General features: G+C 44.5%; 1 protein-coding gene across 2 annotated transcripts in view; it reads left to right on the forward strand.

Annotated features, from left to right (window-relative positions):
* LOC118315155 (cat eye syndrome critical region protein 2 homolog) overlaps positions 1–20,731 on the forward strand; it is a 34,942-nt gene continuing 14,211 nt past the window's right edge. For both annotated transcript variants that reach the window (XM_035642197.2, XM_035642198.2), the window contains exons 1-6: positions 1–353; positions 16,092–16,186; positions 18,341–18,524; positions 19,332–19,459; positions 19,658–19,741; positions 20,502–20,569. In XM_035642197.2, the coding sequence (XP_035498090.2) occupies positions 234–353; positions 16,092–16,186; positions 18,341–18,524; positions 19,332–19,459; positions 19,658–19,741; positions 20,502–20,569 (679 nt within the window). In that variant the 5' untranslated portion in view covers positions 1–233. The remainder of the gene's footprint in view (positions 354–16,091; positions 16,187–18,340; positions 18,525–19,331; positions 19,460–19,657; positions 19,742–20,501; positions 20,570–20,731) is intronic.

The raw sequence follows: 20,731 nt of genomic DNA on the forward strand, positions 1-20,731 counted from the left end.
ATCGCCCTGCCCATCTGTTCAGCTCCGGTGAGACTGATTGAAACAGATTGAAGCGCACCCCGGCTCCGCGGCGTCCACACTGTCCCCACGGCACGACACCACACGACACGACGACGGCGGCGGCGGCAGCAAGTTTTCGTCGCGCTTGGGATGTTACGGAGACGCCATGAGTCGCCGAGGAAACTACTCTCTGGTGTGAGCGACCCGCGTGGCGCGCGTTCTGCAGTCCGACAATGTCCCGGGGATGTACAGCTTCTGTGGAGGAGATCCAGTCGTGGTGGGAAGTCCCCGCCATAGCGCACTTCTGCTCGCTGTTCCGGGCGGCGTTCAACCTCCCCGACTTCGAAATAGAGGTAAACTGGACTTGTTGCTCACTTTCGGCCACGCCGATGTCTTCACTTGCGGAAATGAGAAGCTGTTTGTGTCAGCTGTTCGCCTTGCGCGCCCGCGCCGGTGTCGCCAGGCACCGTTCTACCTGTTCGCCCCTCCCGCGCACAAGTTTAGGTTAACCAGCTTATCGGCGTCCCTTGAACTCACCACACGTTCATCGCAACTAGGGGCAATCCTGTTAGGTAACGAGCTAGCCGGCTAGCTAAAGCTAGCGTCACGTCAAGCTAAGTGCCCAAAGTCCCTCACAAAGTTCGAAACGTATGTCACGCGTCAAGGGGACGTCAGGTGGACAGAGTTACGTGTGCCAGCATGTAGCAATGGTGCCGCACAACGCGCTCCTTTGATGTTGAGTGAGTTCAGGTCGAGATGTTACACAACCATGTGCCCACTCGTTTGTTTTCATTGGAGCCCTTGTGTTTGTTTGTTGACGAGCTCACTATGTTCCGGTGCCTCCATCCGGACACTGTGAAATAACAGGGACTGTATTCGGGAGGAGGGCGGTGATACAGGTTGCGAAACTTGGCAACATTTGAATCTTAATTACATCACGTCGATGCGACTGTCGATGACTGTAGAGAGAAAAGTCGCTTCCCAACTCAAAAAGAAACTGTGGACTGGGTTTAGTGAATGCAGTTGTTTTTTTTATTTTATTTATTTATTTCAATCTAATCCTCCTCTATCAGATAAAAGTTAAGTTCATGGCGTGAGGCATCGAGTTTTATTGTCTTGCGAGTTGCAAGCCATCTGGCTCGGGGTAGCCATAGGGACGCAGATGCTGCACGGGCATTGTTTGCCCGCCATACCCAAGTCCCATTTTGTGGCAAGAAGTGATGGTTATAAAAACGTTTGGGGTTTGTTTTGTTTTTTTTTTTTAATATCAAGAAGTAATAGAAGTGAAATCGTCCACCTGCCACTGAACATGCATAATTGATGACGCAATTCAACGTTTCATCACTCGCCACCCCCCCCACCCCTCCTCCCCTTTTGCTCTTTGGTAATCTATCCTTAGTTTTACAGAGCTGTTAATTTCAATAAACATCCATTCAAAGTGTTGTGTCCGACTTAATGGAGATTGTTCAATCCCTCGCAAGGAGAATGATTGCACTTTAAGGAAATTGGTAAGGTCAACATCACGCATCAACAGCCTCCCATCACTCATTCATCCCCCACCCCCTTCCAGAGAGAGGGAGAGAGAGAGAAACACACGCAGGCAAAGCTTTGTTATGAAACGAGGTGCAAACCAGATGGGGAGGGGGGGTCATGTCGCCCTTAGTTTACATGGAAGTTGAGGGGTCCTGTGTGTGTGTGTGTGTGTGTGTGTGTGTGTGTGTGTGTGTGTGTGTGTGTGTGTGTGTGTGTGTGTGTGTGTGTGTGTGTGTGTGTGTGTGCTCTGTGTGCTCTGTGTGCTCTGTGTGCTCTGTTACTTTACTCCTCAGGATGCGTTTGGATTCACGCAAAATGTGTATTGTTGTTTAAGCTCATGATGATGAGTTATATAATAATAATAATCATCATTTCATTTATATAGCACCTTTCAGAAGTATCTTCACAAAGTGCTTTCACAACAACATAGAATTCACAGACAATTCAAATCAGCATTCCCATAATAACATGGTTCTCAGGTCACATATCTTTATAAAAAGATGATATAAAAAGACAACATCACATGAAAGCAAATGCATAGAAATGGGTTTTAAAAGTGACTTAAAAGAAGACACAAACTCTGCCAGCCTTGTCCCCTGAGGCAGGCCGTTCCAAAGTCGAGGGGCCCTGATGGAGAAAGCTTTGGAACGACTAGTAAAGACCCAACTCAGAATCTATATGCAAAGAAGTGATCGGTTTGATGTTCCTCGTTTTATGTCACAAACGTCTCTGTAGGACAAGAAGCCGTGTAGGTTTTTCCCGAGGGTCTCTGTGTGCAAATGAGATTTTTTTTGTGTCACTAAGCAGATCACATCATGTGCGGATACACGCCTTCAGCTTGAAATATTGAGATTGATACAGTCATTGTGTACTTTGACATCTTAATCAGACACGCACTTGTTCAAGGTCATAACTCCTTTGGTTCTTTGTGTTATTATCTGCAGCTGCAGTGGTGATAATAATAGCTGACTGGTTGGATAGCATGCCACCCTTGAAACATACTGCCTTTTAGTGTCTGTCTTTGATTGAAAGCCAACAGAAAGTACACAGTAGTTCCACTTTAAAACAAAACTGTTTTGGTTGGTGGACGCTAATCTCCTTGTGTCACTTATTTGTGGTCTTTCTTGTATCCCATACGTGATGTGATACGTGATGTAAAATGTCTTTTTGTTTTTGAGTCCCAGCTTCTCAGAAAGTGGCCACATTTTGAAACCTACTAAAAATTTGGATGGGATACTTTTTAAAATCGGGGGGGGGGGCTCACAGCTTTATATAATAAACACATTTAAGCCCTCAAATCATGTTTGATCTCTCAAAACATAGGATTTGAGTTGTGTATATATGTAGTCACTCATTTTCAGCTCTTGACAAAGTAATTGATATTTATATAATTGAATTTTTTTTTTTATATTTACAAAATTAGTCCAGTGGTCCTGAAGCATATGTTTTTTTTCTTTGTAGAAGGACCCCCAGAAAGTGGTCTTTTATGCTGTTATGGTGACTGGCCTTCCAGGACAGCAGCTCACTTATTCACCAAGCTGTTAAACAAAAAAAAAGGGGGGGGGGGGGGGCACCTCCCCTAATGTTGTCGCCATGTCCTCCTGGACCTCCTCGGGTGATAAGCCCTTGGCACCGAGGCTGCACAAAGTCCGGTGTTGTCCCTTCCCTCACACAGTGCTGACCAAAACAGAGACACCCACAAATGCTATTAACATCAAACTTGCTGCAAAATCACTCGGATAGTTGAAGTGCACATGACATCAGCTGTGTAACTCATCTCCTCAGTGTCTACCTTTGGCCACAGACTAAACAATCACCCATCGTAAAAGGAATGAGCAGACACTGTCCTGTCCGATTAGTTTGATTTTTTTGTTGTCTGCTTTGTCTTTGCTCGGTGGTCTTTCAAAGTTTAATGGTCAAACTGACTTCTGGTACTAACAGTGATGTGTAACAGAAGTCAGCTTTTGCCTCTTTCTTGACATTTCGATTTCAACTTCTTTCTTTTAATTCCAGAGAATTTCGTGTTGTACATGTAAGAGGAAGCTGTGATGCAGACATGTTTGTTTTGCTTAATGCCACATACCAGCAACAAGACGGGCTGGCCTGGGCACTTTCACGAGTGAAGTTGCCTTTGCCTTTTATCTTGACTTAAAAAGTCTCTATTAAAAACTGCCAATTTTTATCATTTTAAAAGCATAAAAAAATTCTTTCAAATTGTAGTCAATTTCTTTGGTCTTCCACTAACATGATGCTTTTAGCTGGTTTGGTGACGTCCGTCGGCAACAGTTGCCACCCAGTCTCTAGATATTAAGGTTGAATTACCCAAGATCAGGGGTTGGGAAAGGGAGCAGGAAGTGCCTGTCAGTGGTCATGACAGAGTGAGCGGCGTCGAGTGACTCCACTCTGGTCTGAGCTATTGTGCCAACAGTCTACCACCAGTCCTTCCTTGTATAAAACAGTGTCTTTATATCGGCTGCTGCCGAACTTATATATGACTTTGCCACCAGGCCCCTAATATTATACACAGCCAACTCTACTTTTGTAAGTGTTGAACATCGATTCCTGTTCTTCCCTCTGGTGTCAGGGAGATTCATAAGAAAGGCGTGGGTTGACGCATACCTCCACAGCATTAGTGTGCTGTGGTGGAGCTCAGTTGTAAAGAGTGATTAGTATAGGCTCTACGGTCTGGTTAGATAATTGGTAGTATTTTTTGAGTCAGGCTATATCCACACTACTACGTTTTCACTCCCCGATTTGTTCTCATCAGTCTTGACTCGACAACTAGCCGTTAAGACAAAACCTTTTTTAACACTTCCACCTCGTTGTCGGTCCAAGAAAAGAAACCCCTGTTTTTTCTGTTAACCCTTGTCGTTCCTCATTCGTAGTATTTTCTGTAACTTAAGCTACAAACTGCAGAGGAGGTCATCTGCCTCCTGTGTTACTCCGGCACACACATGCCCAGTTTACGTGATATGTGTTTTCAGGGTGTTTTAGTATGGACAGGGAACAGTTCTGACAGAGCTGAACCGCTGCGTGGATGATTTTTATATCGCTGCCATTAATAGTATGGTTGTAGCCTCATGTAAAGTTTAACAAAGTATGGGGAAACTCAGGATGGCGGATGCTCCGGACTTTAAGTTTGTAATGCGTCACTGAAATATCTGTTTCTTATTGTTATGGTGGAGACTTTTGTAATAACTGCCTCCTGTGAACAAACTACCAGGATGGATATTGACAAACTCACTGATCCAGTCCGGCGGCGCTGCTGTGGTTCTGTTGGCGCAGCTCTTTTCTCTCTACGGTGCTGGTCAGTGATAATGGCGTCCCACCACTCTCCTTGACTGGTCTTACAAAACAGCCCCCCTGCACATTGTTCCCGGGCTGATACACTTCATTGTCGCTGGTTTCCACTTTCCTCAGGCTGTGGGCAGGGAGCAAGGAAGCGCTGTGTGGGTGGGTGACATGGCGAGGTAAGAAAGAAAGAATGAGTGGGAGGGAAGGGGAAAAGAGGGGAAGTGGAGAAAAAGTGTCCTAGAGAAGGAGGGCGAGGAAGCAAAGGGTGATCCACAGGAAGGAGGCCCAGGGTCGACATATCTGCCCCTTTCCTCGTCTGGCTTTTTGTCCCCATTGCGTATGCTTGATTTCTTGGCCATGTATCTGTGAAATGATGCCTGAAATCCCACTGCCAACAGACACAGCGGACCTCTGTTGCTGGATCCACAACGATGCGCCCTCTGTTGCCAGACATAGTCCTTCATTCCAGGGACCTTTGTCACTGTCATCTCCCCACTCGGTGCTCTGCCGGCGGCCTGTTTGGCACATTGTCATGCATCTATTCCACGGATCTTTCATCTTTCCCTGTACAAATTACCAACACAGCACTTTTCATTTGCCATAATGCAGATGTCAGAGTTGTTGGAAACCCCCCCCCTTAATCCAGTCGTTCGCTTGTGACAAAGGCATTGTTCCATCTGCACTTTGACAGTCACGGGTCATTTGGGTTATAGAAGCTGTTCCACTTTACAGCAGCTCTTGATTTAAGTCGTGTCCCAGAAGATTTGAAGTCACAGCGGACAATTTTGGCAGGGGGTCAGTGCCACCGTGGTGGGAGAAGAATGGCACCTGCTGTTCCGACGGGCCACAGTTGATTCCATCCGTGTCAAACATACTTGATATTTATAACTTATCATCTCCTCCACAAATAGACCACATACGCACGCACACATACATATACAGTTTGATGACCAGGTCTGTGTGTTTAATAGCCAGTTTCCTTTTTTCTCATATTCCTTGGTTTTGATAGTGTTTTTAGGTACCACCTCAAGTTATGAAGTCCTCACAAAGCCGTACACACACATACATTTTTTCACTCATGTCGCCCGATTAGACCTCTTATCAGGGCTGTGTGGGTGTGTACAGCCTGTACTTGATTGGCAGATCCTTCACTTTTGTACAGTTTGCACCATTAGCATTGTTGTAAGTTCTTCATAGAGTTGGTGACATGATGTCATATCCCTACAAGAGCTACAGACACAACATTAAAGAGGCAGAGTAACTGACAACACCTGTGCGGATGTGGAGAGCTTTAAAAGATCTCGTGAGCTTTTAGCTGTCAAACTCCTACAACCCATCACTCCCTCTCCCCTCCAGTCTCAACCTCTCTGCAAGCCCCCATCCCCACCACATAACCGCTTACCCATTAGCAGTCCCTCTGACCCATCCCCTTCTCGAGCCCCAGCAGTCCCCCCGTCCCTGAGCCTCAGCCCCCTGGCATCACCATGACTAAACCCCAGATGGTGGTTCTTTCTTTCCCTTCCCCCTGAAGGGTGGAGGCTCTTCAGTGTGACTGGGTGCTAGCTGCTGCTGCTGCAGCAACCATTCTGGGGAGGGGGCTCCTGTGTGATTGTAAAAGAAGATTTAGTCCTATTAGATCTGGTAAATAAGCGATAGCAGGCTGCCTGTGAGCATGTCCTTGTTTCTGTTATCTAAAAAGCAAATGGATTAGAGGGGGGGAATAGGATCAAGGCTCTATCATGGCCCAACTTCAGACAGACAGACACAGGCGCCTTCTGATTCCCAGTTTTTGTGTTTTATAACTGCAGATAGCAGTCACTTAATATGTGTTGCCAGTCTGGCCTCCATTAGTTGGCTTTGATGTGAGGGCCAATGATGTTTGTGTCGAAGATGTGCGGCAGTATTTGTGATTTTTCTTCACAGGCAAGCGGGTGTGTGCTGTGATCTCTACACGATCGTCATCACGGATCAGTTGTTGGTGATTGAAACCTCTGAAGATATTTTTTTTTACCTTCGACCTTGGCCTGCTTTTCCTTCTTTGTCAATTCCAGGGAAGAGATCGGAGCCCCCCGCTCCCGACTGATCTGTAGTGTTCAGTCATCCCTCGCATCCCTTTCTTTTCCTTTCTGTCCCACCCACTGACACATCCCCAGCTCAGCCCTTCTTACAGCCCCACAGACACCAACCTCTGACACTCTCCTTTCCAGATCAGGCTGCACATAATGCTTTCAAAACTTTTTTCACACCCCATGAATACCCCGAGAAGATCAAGAACCCTTTTTTGCATGTGTTTTTTGATAGCCTCCTTCACATGCGCTGCGAGGGGAGCTTTGTAAGAGGCTGCTGCCCCTCCCCCAATTGTGATTGACAAGTGAGAGAAGCAGTACATGCATCAGATGGTTTCACATGGGGAGTGTGTGCACAGAGGGGGAGGCAGAGGGGGCACATACACTGGGGTTTGTTACAGCCAGCTCCATTGTTGCAGCTCCCCATGGTTCCCTGGCTCTGTCTCCAGTCTGGGGAGGCATCGCTCCTCTGTTGCTTCTATCACTTGCCGTGTTTGTGGCTTGTTATGATGCAGGAGATGAGAAGAGTCATACGACCCAAGTAATGAGAACTTCATCAAACCGGGTCTCCTCCAGTGGGAGCCCTGAGGAAGACGGCTGGTTACGTTGTGCGTTCAGCCTTCCAAGAAACTTGTGTTTTCTGTTGTGCTGATGTGTGTATGTGTCTTTGTAAGTCAACATCGCAGTAGGAGGGGGTAATAAAGAAATATTAATTCTCGGACCATGTTGCTTTTCTGTTCTCCTATAGAAAACAAGAGTAGAGTAGGCACAGAGAGAAAATAATTACTATCCATCCATTCATTTTCTGATGCTTATCTGGAGTCAGTGACGTAAGTTATAAGCAAGGTTATATTAGCTAGTGCAAAAATATGTTGGGTGCTGCTCACCACCTGTTGTCATTTTGAAATATTAGGCCTGAGTGGGCGTTCAGATTGAAAGAAAAGGATACGGTGTGAGCACGTTGTTCCGCTTGCCAGTAGTGGCACAATGAAATGCAATCCAGGAAAGCTGGTTTTGGTAATAGATCCATGAGTCTGTTTGTCAAAACACATGTTATTAAGGTGATGATCACTTTAGCTTTCATCTGGACATAGGCCAGGTTCAGTAGTAGAAACATGGTATTGCTTCGCTGCACTTCCAGAAAAAGCTGAGACTGGTTCAGCTCTTTTGCCGGGTGACCCTGTTACATCATAGAGCGGCCTCATTCATATGAGTTGGGGGGGCTGTCCTCAGAGATAGGTCTGAATGTTGGCCAAGCTTCTTTGGAGCTATTGGCACCGTTGTTTTGCCAATGTAAGGATCTTGACACACTAGGCTGACTTCAAAGAAATGGAGCCAATGAGAGCCAAGTGCTGTGTCACCACTGTCTTCTGTTAAATGTTGCATTTAAACACCGTAATATCAAAGTCATTGGCCAGCTGGCGGCGGACATAGTCAGAATACAGTGTAAAGAATAAAACTGAGAAGTTTGGAAACGCTGGTTGCCCCATTTTAGTCTGAAAAGTCCGGGGCTGCATTGTACTATGGACAGGCAAAAAGCTGAGACGTTTGGAAATGATGACGCAGTTATCCCTACTGCTTCCTGATTGGTGCTCATCAGTCACGACTCTACTATTAACAGTGGTGACGGCAAAACGTAGCACCTTATAGTCGCTCCAAGAAAATAAATCTCTCTGCTCTTACTTTCTATCATTGCTGTTTCTCGTTTGAAGTAACCAACTGCAGAGTAAACAATCTGCTTACTGTTTACAGGTGTATGTGAATGGTCATGTGATATAAGCTTCCTGGTGTGTTAGTATAGATGCAGGTTAATACTAACAGGCCGGAGCTAAGACGCTTGTGAGAGTCATTTTTTAAAACAAAAAATGTCGTATGGATGTATCCTAAGCAACTTACTAGAGAGTAGACATTCTGCTTAATGTTTACACTGGCACTTGCATGCCCAGTGTACGTGAATGGTCATGTGATATGCTTTTCAGACGTGTTAATATGGATGGAAATAATTTCTGACACAGCTAAAAGCTAAAATAGGAAATAATATGAAACATTTATTGTTTTTTGCAAGGCCAGCAGGCCAAAGTGTGTTTACTGTATGCTCATGCAGTCGGAGAATGGGACCGCCCAGACGTCAGCTGAAGGAGGAAGCTTCATATCATATGAGGAAGTTGACGATGTGGCTTCCTCAGAGCTGGCAGTGGAAGTATGAAGCATGGCCGCTTGCACCAGGTGGCCTCCTATCTCCTGCACTTAATGATCCTCCTCACCCACGTAGCCGTCACAGAGCCGTGCCAAGGCAAAGGGTCTTCGTCTGTCTGTCTGGAGGGAGAGAGCTTGACTCCGGAAGGATCTGTTCACCGTCCGTCTCCTCCACTACAGCCCAGCCACCCTTGCCCACCTGGACATGACATCGACAATATAATAAAACTCTGCTGAAAGCTCAAACTGACCTTGCAGCTGTGTAGCGTACGAGCTGTATTTAGTGTTTGTCGCTTTTCCCACATGATGGTGAAGCTCACTCGGAACAACCTGAAGTCATTCCTCCTCGTTCGCACGTTTTTCACGAGCAAAAGGTTTCCTCGTCTGGCAGGCTCTGATGCATCGAAGTGCTAGTTAAGGCAGGTGTGGTGGACACTTCTCTTCACACAAACATATTGTAAATCAGGAATGACTTTACTGGCAAATCGGCTAACAAGTTGTTGTTTTGATGTGTCTGGCAGTAACTCAGAGATGCTGATGCCTTCCTCTCATCAGATCAGCAATACATCCTGAGGATGCGAGGGCGTTTTCCTGTGGTGTTATGGCTGTGTGCATGTTTGTCATGTGGCAGGAGGTGGTTGCGCGCGGGGGTGGAGGGTGTTGTCAGATGATGGCTCCTGGAGGAACCATGTGTGAGCTGAAAGTGGGAGGGGAGTGGGGGGAGGAAGAAATAAAGAAAGAGGCAAAGGAGAGGAAGAGAGGAGCCTTTACACAACAAACAGGCCTCCCTTCCCCCCTCCAGCTATCCGTGCATACATCCTCCAACTGTTGGCGATATAGACCCCGGAGGAGCTGTTAACAGCAGTGGCATGGAAAGTGTTTGCTGTGAAGGTAGCCAGAGGCCAACCGCCTGATACTACAGGCTCTGTGGATCTGCCACAACCTCAGGGCTGCTGCACTGTCTTTCTCCCTCTCTGTCACATGCAGCCTGCATGGCTCAGACACAAATACGCAAAGTCTACTTCTGCTTTTCTCTCTTCTTTCTCTCTCTGAGAGATCATTTGACACATGGTGGGGTTTCAAGTGTCCACTGAGAAAAGCACATTTCACTTTTATCTGCACATGCAGATAGCCTGCTCTGCCGCGAAGTCTGCTGACTGTCTTGAGGTTTTTTGTTTTATTATCAGTTAAGCCTCGATATCTAGGTTCTTCTACAAAGTCAGGCCCTCTCCTCCGCTCAGTTGACTCATGTCTCATTAACATTTAGCATCCAGGCACTGATATCAGACAAAGCGCCGGCGTTTAGTCCTTTTCATGTGAGATTCATCTGAGGCTTGCGTGCAAGATCCATTCTTGTTAAAAAAGCTGTCACAGGATAACCTCAGGCTATTACATTTAGCATATAGACTCACCGCAAAATCTTTGCAATTACGTTGGATCAATACCTAATAAATCAGGTTTCTTTTCTTTTCTTTTGTCCTCAAGCACAATCTTCTCTCTTGCTGTGCATGTTTTCTATTTCCCTCCCCTCTCTATCCATCTTTTGTGTTTTTTACTCTAGCTTTTTTTGCTGTCATATGATGTTCACATGTCAATATCATTAAGCAAGTAGAAGAGGCGTGAATGCCGGCTGCTGAAAGGCCGATGCTTAACTGGATTGCTGTGTTGAATTTTGATGAAGAAGCTGAAGGAGTATGAAGCATAGGAAAAGTGGGGAATGGGTAGTTAATGTGTAATTACTAGAATGATTGTGAAAACGTTGAATATTTCAGAAAGTTATGAAAAAGTTGAATACATGCCGGAATGTCCTAATTGAGCTGAGCGTTTTGATGTTTGAAGGAAGTTTCTAGGTTGACCTAGGTTTCTAGGTCGTCCTGTTTGAGGTTTCAGAGAGAGAGAGAGGTTATGAAATGCCGTCTAACTTCAGTTAAGTTTGACAACCCCTGCACTGTTTGCTAGTTGGCTGTTATTGATTTCAAATGTCGATTCTGACATCCTGCGAAGAAATTAAATCTTCAGGCTCGCCTCTGAATCATGAGATTTCATATTAAGTTAGAGAATATTAGAAGCAGTCTGCCACTTACATTATCAAGCTCTTTTGAGAGCTTCGAGTTCTTCTTCACTTAGATGAAACCGCACACGTGTACTTTGTTTCTGTAACGTTTACCATGGGTTTAACCTTTAGCATAGCTAAATAGGAGTGGTTGATTGGTCACTGGAGGAAAAATAAAATAAAGATTTGCCTTTTCAAATTTTTCTCTGCTTCAGCTTGGCCTTTTTTTTCCCCAGGAACAGAAGGGGATGGGGTCTGGTGAGAGTAAACAGGTGCTTTTAATACACGTAGAGCTCTGGTGGAGTTTTGACAGCAGTTAATGTGTAGGGAGATAAAATAAAGATGGCGGCAACATTAGTGCTTGAACTCCACACTGGCGAGTTGTTTGAACAGAAGTATTACAGACATTAGTGGGACGGGTAAGAAAAAAACACCAGGAACTTAAGTGGTATTTATGGTGTGTGCTTAATGTACATTATGGCCCTGTTCAGACCTGGTATGAACATCCGTCTTGGGTGATCCAATCACTAGTGGACACCTAAGTACATCAGTTCACACCTGCCGTTAAAGTGCATCTCCACACGCATCTCAAGTGACCGCTTGTGATTGGATCTAGAGTGGGGAAGCCAGGTGGGGCTGAGTTCATCGATATGCTGTGAGCAGATCTACAATGAAATGAGAACAAAAATAAAAAAAATATTGGCACTTAATGTTGATATTTTGGCTTTGGCCACAAATAAATTGATGCATGAGAAGAATTAAAATACTTATGGTTTCTCTGTGTGTCTTGCGTTGGCTCACTTGGAGCTGACCACTTGTGATCGGGTCAACCGAGACAGATGTTAATACAAAGTCTGAACAGAGCGTATGTGTGACCAGGCCTTGAGAGGAAGAGAAAGGGACATGGGGCAAGTTGTGTTCACACCACAGCTGTTACTTCTCACACTGTTTATCATTCTATTGAACAGATGCCTCAAGGAATTGAAGTTGTGTTGTTTCCTGCTCAGATTTTCTAATTCCGCAAGATGCTGCTAAATTTTTCCACCGTGTCGCTGAAGGTTTTTGGGAGAATCTATTTGTCAATCACCTCCTCCCTTTATTGTGAAAGCTTGCACAGTTGTCCCCAGCCACAGTGGAGCCAACAACTGGTCGGGTAACAACACTGTGTGAAGGGAGAGGTAGAGATAAGGAAGACGGAGAGAGGAAAGGGAGTGGGGTGGAGAGGGGAGTGCGGGTGTTGTCAGGGGAATAATAGAATGCCTCAGAGGCCCTCGTAGACACTGGGCAGCAGGACAGGGGGAGGATAATGGTGTGGAGGAGAGAAAGAAGAGGTTAAGCCAGTGAGAGAAGCAGAGAGAGAGAGAAACAGAACGGGAGTCGGGTGAGAGAAGTGGAAAATACCTTTGGGGTGAACTGCTGATTTCAAGCCAGGCCCACAGAGGGGCTGTGGTGATGACACACCTTTTGACTAAGCCTTTACTCACCCTTCCAATCTTGGTTTTCAGTGTGTGAATATGAATAGGCTGTTTTGTTCACAGCAGTAGCTCAGTGATAAATCTGTCGGCGTGGCCCTACGAGTTCTACTCTCTTGAAGCTCTCTTATCTTTGAATCCCATTGATCATTAATGTGAGGCATCAAAGAAGTGCGCTGTGTAGACACGTGCGCACGGGTGAAGGTTGGCAAAAGTGCAAGTGCAAAGTTTTTGTCTGTTGACTGTTGGGTTTGTCAAAGGTTGTGTGTCCTTGTAGTGTTTGCGGGTTATCGAGGGGAAAGGGTTCCTCATGGGACAACATTCAATGTCCCTCAACAGCCCCTTCATCAAGCGCTGAGCGTTTTTTAGCACCAAGAAGAATCGGCCGGCGGGATGGATGGCTGAAGAAAGGGCACGGACACCACACACCGAGATGCCGTGTTGCACTTCAAAGGTGGAGCGGGATGGTGTTAATCCAGGGACTGTAGCGAGTGCTCCGCTCCGCGCTCAACCCTCTCTCACTCTTCCCCAGCTGCGGCCCCAAGTGTGATCAAAGTGCAGTTTGTCTCTAATGGATGGCGCACTCTGGCCCAGAGAGGCTGTCTGACACGGGACCAGGAAGTGGAGGGGAGAGCGTGACAAAGGATCTCTCGGCATCCTGCGCACATGCTCTTGTGTCCAAAGAGATGGACATATGATCTTTCTGTAATGATTTAATTATCAGGGTTGATGGCCAAGACGGAGCTGCTCTCCAGCTGGACAGCACATGTACATGGAAACAAACCGTGACTCGTGCTTCCTTGAGCAACTGTTTGAATGCACAATTATGTGATTGGGTCTCTCAATCAAAACAATCACAAAAGACAAAGTCAGGATCTTGGGAGCTGTTGTCTTCACCACCACTGCCGTCATTGTAGTCAACCTCAGAATTATCGGCAGTTGTCTCCTCCTCCTTCAAAACAAACATGACCCAGTTCTTAAATTTAGACAAAAAACGTTCCCATTAATTACCCAGACAGCAGTTGACTGCCACAGTCACATTTGTCCCGCCACAGCTTCATAATGATCCTAATCTTTTTTTCATTTTTTTGACACTGTTCTTAATGACATAAATGATCTCTAACTTGGGACTTGGCGCCGTCGCTTCACTGTAGAGCTCTTTGCCTGTTATCTCTCTCCGTCTCTCTCTCTCCCCCTTTCTCAAACACATCGACCTGTTTGTCAAAGTTGGTGAAATCCTGGCTCATCAAAACACCCATAAAGCTTTTTACCATCCTCTGCAGGCAGACAGACCTCGGCAAAGCACCCACCCCCACCTGTGTACCTGCCACCTGGGTGTACATGATGAAAGTGTAATGCATGTGTGTTCACATGGAAAATCACAATAATCAAGCATCATTGGTCTGAGCACCTCCACCTTGAACTACATTTTTTTTTTTACGACACTGTTTGGTAGAAACAGGACATGTCAGAGGGGCAGCTGTTGCTGACGTGTGTGCGTGTGCATTCACCAACCACAAGGTTAAACTTTATTCAGTCAGCTTGTCATTAGGCCTGTCACGTCCTATTGAGTCCAGCAAGTCTCAGTGCTTCTTTCTCCTCATCTGTTCTCATCGTATGATTAATCTTTGACTGATTTGGTCTATAAAATATCAGAAAATAGGGATTTCTCGCTTTAAAACTGTCGGTATTGTCTTGTATGCTTCTGGCCTCACTCTCCCTTTGCACTCACCAATCCAGTAACCTCAGGCCACTGTTTCAAAAGTATTGTTGTTGAAATAAGCTCCATAACTGTCTGTCTTGTTAACCATTGTCGACACGTTGAGCTTTAGGCTTTTAAATTGGTTCTAGACTGTGCTCATAAAACTTAATAAACTTTTCTTCCCTTGAGTCATGAGACCCTGCTGATTTGTATCTGCCATCATCAAACTGGCTCTTCTGGTAGCCCTCTATCGTAACTCGAGTCAGAAGCAGTAGCAGAGTTTTTCTCCTCAAGCTCTTTTCTTTTCTAATCTCAATCAGAAACATTCATCTTATCCTGTTTTTCAACTTCTCTCTCAACCTCCCTTCTCTCCCTCCCCTCCTGTTTTCATTGCGCTGACTTGTTGGCTCCTGGCTTCCGTCGTCTTCCATGGCCAGGAGGTGTGTACGCTGACCTTCAGCGACCCCAGAGCTCACCCAGGTTCCTCTGGTGAGGGGCAAACTGATGGAGAGTAAGAGCGCATGCATGATAAATGAACCTGCCTCCTTATGCTTGAGATAATTTAAGACCCAGTTTTTCTCTGTTGAAACCAAGAGGAAACCTTGACAGACTCGAGTTTAGATCTGTCTGAGCTGAATGCAGAATGGAGACTTGCCTGATGGAGCACTTTACATTAGCATTTCCTGCCCTCTCAGCCTCCTGCTCCCTTTCTATTTGCCCTCTCATTCTACTCCACTGCCTTTGGGTGGTGGGTGTCATTGGGGAGAGCAGTGTATGCTGGAAAGCTGTGAGGGGTTGGTCAGCAGAGGAGAGGTGGTGGGAGGGGGGGTTGCGGCTGTGCTGTAGCTCCAGGCCCCTGCTGCCTGCCATCTCTCCCGGGTGCTTTCAGGTCTTTTAGAGTTTGCTCGGCCGGTTACTGCCGCTTCATAAACCCTCAATGGCTGAAACACAATGCCAGGCAGGAGAGGGGTCATGGCTGAACTTGAACCTCGGCTCCAGCCAAGCAACCACTGGCAAAACCAAGAAACCATAATCAGACGAGTTGCGAATTCCAACCAAACCCTCCTGTTGTCGACCTCTGCCGGCGTACCTCACACTGGGACCAACTCTTTTAAACACTCGCCCTAATACCTCATTTAATCAACTCACAGCTGATTAAGTGCCTTTTTATACACTGACTCACCGGCCTGGGCATTAAAACCTCCAACTGTTTTTGATGTCGTTTTAATTACTAAGGCTGCACCTGACTAACAGTTTTGTCAGTCGAATCAGATTTGACTGTTCAATACAAACATTTGGCAGCTGCCTCCGTCTCGCTCAGACACTCCCCCTGGGTCCAGGTCGGCAGCAGCCTGCACCCAGACGTCTTCACCAAGCAGATGGGACAGCTTAGAATGATTATTGCCCCTGAGAGCAGCGTGAAAGCGAGGAGCGCTAACTCAGCAGCTACTGTCCGCTGAATTATACTGCAAGGTGACAAAAAAAATTAAGAATGCCTGACCTGAACAATCTCGGTTAGACTGATCGTTGACTTTCTGGGAGCAATCTTAATGATTAAAAACAATGGTTTGATACATCACATATCACCTGTGGCTCTAATGGTCTTCTGTCTTATGTAAAATATAGCATTGGAAACACCTCTAACATTGTGCAGCTGACCTGTGGCAACATGTTGTCAATTTTTACAACTTTTTACCTATCTTTCTGTGGTCTGTTTGGTAAAAGTGAGTTGTTAGTTGAGTGCATTGACCCGAGTGTCTCTATGTTGTGTCTAGGAGTTGGAGAAAGCCCTGTCAGAGCAGGACTTTGACTTCCTGGGGGACCTCATTGCCTGTCTGTTGCAGGGATGCTACCAGCGCACTGACATCACGTAAGTGTATAGTATATTGGCAAAAGTCTATCAATATATTCACTGCAATTTAAGGCCCCTTTGTTTATTGGCAGCCACAAGTAGGTTGATTCAAATACAGTAGGATATATATGACTCAAGTGTGTGGTTGTGTTCTTTCCATTATGGCTGAAAATCGGGAAATTTTACCAGACTTTTGGTACCAATATAAAACCAATACTTTAACAACATACTTTCTGTTTTTTCTTCCAAATCCATTTTCATAAAAAAAAAGTCAGATTGATAAATGTTGGTTATATAATATAAGGAACATTTCTTGTTTTGTTTTTTTGGGGGGGGGGGGGGGGGGGGTTGTTGGGTTTTCCCTGTAATATTGTAATATTGTAATATTGACCTCATTATGTGAAAGTGCCTTGAGACAATGTATGTTGTGATTTGGCGCTATACAAATGAAATTGAATTGAATTGAACAATTAAACTATAGAATTATGCCTCGATATAACATTTCAAGTAATATAAGCCTCAGATCAGATACTAGTAAATACAAAAATGACACTGACCAGACAATCAAAGTCAGCATTCAATAGTAGTAGGGTTTTTGATATTCTGCATATGACTGTGAGGTAGAACAAACAATGTGAAAAAATGGTACAAGACACCACAGACCTGCTATGATGTGGTGTTGTTGAATTAGGTGCAACTGACCGAGGTCCAGGTCTTAAGCCTGCCAAGACTGGTACAAAAATCCGGAGGCGCAGTGGAAAATAATCAATTAGTCTTTTTTTTTTGTTTTGTTTGAAGAAAAAAATCTGTATTTCCATTGACTAGAAGTTAGTCATAGCACCCGGACCACAAAAGAATGTTTGAGTCACTGGGCAACATGACTCGTCAAGGAGTCAGGGTTTACTCACCAGCTCAAGTCCGTTGTGAAATCATGTTCTAATATGAAATGTTGCTGTGAAATGTAGAAACTGTAGAGTCCCTGAAACATGTATCTTCCCTGTGATCAAACGACGGGAGAAAGTGAGTATCTCCCTGTGGTTGTTATTCAAATCCACAAACGTACTTCATCCCTCATGGGGATTTCCCCCTGTATACACCCCCCTGTTACAGCTCATCATTAGAAAGTAGCACACTGGTCCTAGTGAAATGATGAGCAATGAGAGGCATGAGAGGCAAGAGTGATACGATTTCCCATCCAGACAGATGCTTACAGGGGGGACAACCTGCTTTATTGGACCGGACAGGCACTGGCATCCTGGGGGTGGCTACTCAACGTTGGCCTTTCACAGGGTTTGCCCTTTTCATCCGCATGTGTTAAACGGGAGTGGGGGGAAAAAGGATGGATTAAGGGGAGGATGCTGGAGCGAACGAGGGATAGAAAAGAGGAGAGAAATTGGGTAGCGGCCATGTGAAAAGTGAACACTGCTCTTTAGAGAAAGGCCATATTTTTTGTTCCACTTTCTCTCTTTGCTGTTTGCGTAGATGCTCACCACATCCCCCCCCCCCCCCCCCCCCCCCCCCCCCCCCCCCCCCCCCCCCAACCCTTGTTCTGCCAGTCAGAGCGTGAACTGATATTTCCAGGTTAATCAGATACAGACCTGAACAGCAACCAGCATTTATTTACCAGCTCTCCTATTCAAAGAAACTCTTACTACAATTGTGCGTGAGTTGATATTGAAACTCTGTGTGTTGGCTTTTCAGTGTGCACACAAGCATTTGCAATTGAATTGGTTGCATTTATCCACACTGACCGATCCCCATGGACCAGAAGAAGCTTCTGTCTGTCTGGATTTATTTTTTTTATGTTTAAGATGAACATCATAGGAGAGTTTAAGTTTGACTTACAAAATAAACCTAACCAACATAGTCTTGCTTCAACCTGAGACACTCACAGAAAGTGGCTTACTGTGCAGATTCTGCAAAGACAATAGAGGAAAAGACACTGTCACACACAATGATAGTGATCCAACCTCAAAACATAAGAGTGTGATAATATATAGGTACTTCAGAAGAATTTCAGCTGCTATTTCCTGCATAGGTATAGTGTAGTTTTTGTAGTGAGTGTAGATTTTTTAATGAATTCATCAAGTATTCATCTTGTGTAAAGTTGTTTGAGAAATGCAGCACCGGCCTTTCTCACTGATTTCTTCTGTTTTGCTCTTCCATATTTAGCCCCGAGGCGTTCAGCCGTTACCTGGACGACATTATCAGCTATCGGTGGGAACTGGAAGAGGGGAAGCCCAACCCGCTGAGAGAGGGGCCCTTCGAGAATCTCCCCCCTCGCACTCAGGTGGAACTGCTGCACCGGCTCTGTGACTACCGGCTGGATGCCGCTGACGTCTTTGACCTGCTTAAGGTACAGTCAGTCATGACGATCAGCCACAGAAGAGTCTGGACATGTTTTTGTAATTATACGTGCGTGTGGCTTGTAACAATTAAATTTAAATCAAAGCCATTTTCACTGCGGGTAATGATCCTGTTGTTCACGAACTCTATTGAGGTCACATTAGTTAGTATGTAACCACAGAATGTGTACACCGAATATGTATGACTGTATGAGAGCACTGAGCTTACAATTATTGCTTCCCATTAACACTGGTAAGTATGTAATAAATTAGCTTCATTAATTTGTTTTCTCCTTTCTATAATTGTAGATTTTACATAAACTATTGTCTTTTATTTTAACAAGATGAAGGTATCAGCGCAAATTCTAGCCAAAAACTGGTGGGTAAATGTTGAAGCACCCGATACATTTAGTTTTTTTAAATCATTATTAAATAATAACTTGAGTGTTTTACTGTGGGATGACATTTAAACCAGCGGTGCACAAAGACTGGACTGCAGCTCACTATCGGCAGATTAAACAACGGTGTGATTCATTGTAACGTGACAGTTTTATCCCCATGTTGTCTGTCAGTTTAGTTTTCCTCTCATATGTTTTACTGTTTTCTAATGAGAAAAGATTTTTTTTTTTTACGGACGTATCAGATTCAATTAATGAATGCACTCAGTGAGATACTGAAGACGCTTGATGTCTGTGATTCACAGTCGTTAGGGCTCGAAGGACTAAATTACATCACCCACTTATGTCTGATGATTTAAAAACACAGTCCTACACATGATTTATAAAAAAATGTAACGTCCCCACCCTCCCTCCCCTCAGGGACTGGATGCAGACAGCCTCAGGGTGGAACCTCTGGGGCAAGATGGGAATGGAGCCCTCTACTGGTATTTTTATGGCACTCGTATGTACAAAGAAGAGCCAGTCAAGAGGAAAACGGATAAAATCAGGTAAATACCGCTGGACTCTGTATCTCACTTCTCTGTCCACTAACAACACTGATGAATCTAACGTCACGCGTCATGTTTTCTACGAGTGCATGTGTGGTGAGAGTGTTTGGCACGTGTTTACAGGCCTGTTACGAGGTAATTATAGATATGGCACATTGCTAATTACCCTTGTTAAAAAGCTATTTTCCATTTCTACAGTGAAGCCTCTGTTCTGGCGCTACCCGAGAAAAAGAAAAGGGGAAGACCACCAAAGAAGATTAAGTTGGAGGACCCTAATTTAAGGTGAGAACCAAATTTTTGTCTTGTCATCACTCACTACCAACTGCGTGTTTCTGAGAAATATGTCGTTGCACGTGTTATGCAGATGTACTAGTCACATCAAAAGAATATCTGCATTGAACTGTTAAAGCAGTGGTTTTGTCACATTGATATTGATATAATTAAATATTAGTAATAATAATAATAATAATAATAAATTTCATTTCCAGAGCACTCTAGAGAGTCAGGGCTTTATACAATTATATATACTACTTTTGTACATAGCACAGACTCTTGCACTATCTGCTTATTGCACTTCTGGTGAGATGCCAAACCTCATTTCGTTACTCTATACTTGTATATGTGTAATGACAATAAAGTTGAATCTCATCTCATCTCTCATCTCATATAAAACAATTTTTTTTTGGAAACTTTTCAAGTCCTGGATAGGTCTATAGAATAATCAGATACACAATTAGATCATTTTTCTTTGGTCTTAGTCGATTGTTGACTGACCTGTAGCCTACTACTATATCTGAAATGTAATAAATATTTCATCGTTTCTTAGACACATACTCTCCAACCATATGCTGATCACATGTATAGTTGTGATTCTAGTTAATTCTAAAAAGCTTAAAGTCATGGAAACATACAGTAATTTCATCCACAAAGTACAGGACTGCTGCTCAAACATTAGGACATTTGCAGTTTTAAGCTAGTGTTAATCATTTAGTTCTGTGTAGCAATGTTTTGGATTTTTTCATCTCCTTACTTTTCATTTCAGTGACGTAGAGAGAGAAGTGCCAGAAGTCAAGACAGAAAATGGACTGGAGGATCCCCCTCCTAGCAAAGGTGAGAGGACACTCCTCATAATCTTTTTTTTTTTTTTTTTTTTTTTTTTTTTTTTTTTTTTTTTTTAAGTTTTTATGTTCACTTCATCAATTAATCTGTTTGTTTGTGCTTTTAAGTTTAGTCCAACGGTGTCGGCACTCTTCCTTTGTGAAACAACCTCCC

The sequence above is a fragment of the Scophthalmus maximus genome, chromosome 7, assembly GCF_022379125.1.
Source record: "Scophthalmus maximus strain ysfricsl-2021 chromosome 7, ASM2237912v1, whole genome shotgun sequence".
Taxonomy (NCBI): domain Eukaryota; kingdom Metazoa; phylum Chordata; class Actinopteri; order Pleuronectiformes; family Scophthalmidae; genus Scophthalmus; species Scophthalmus maximus.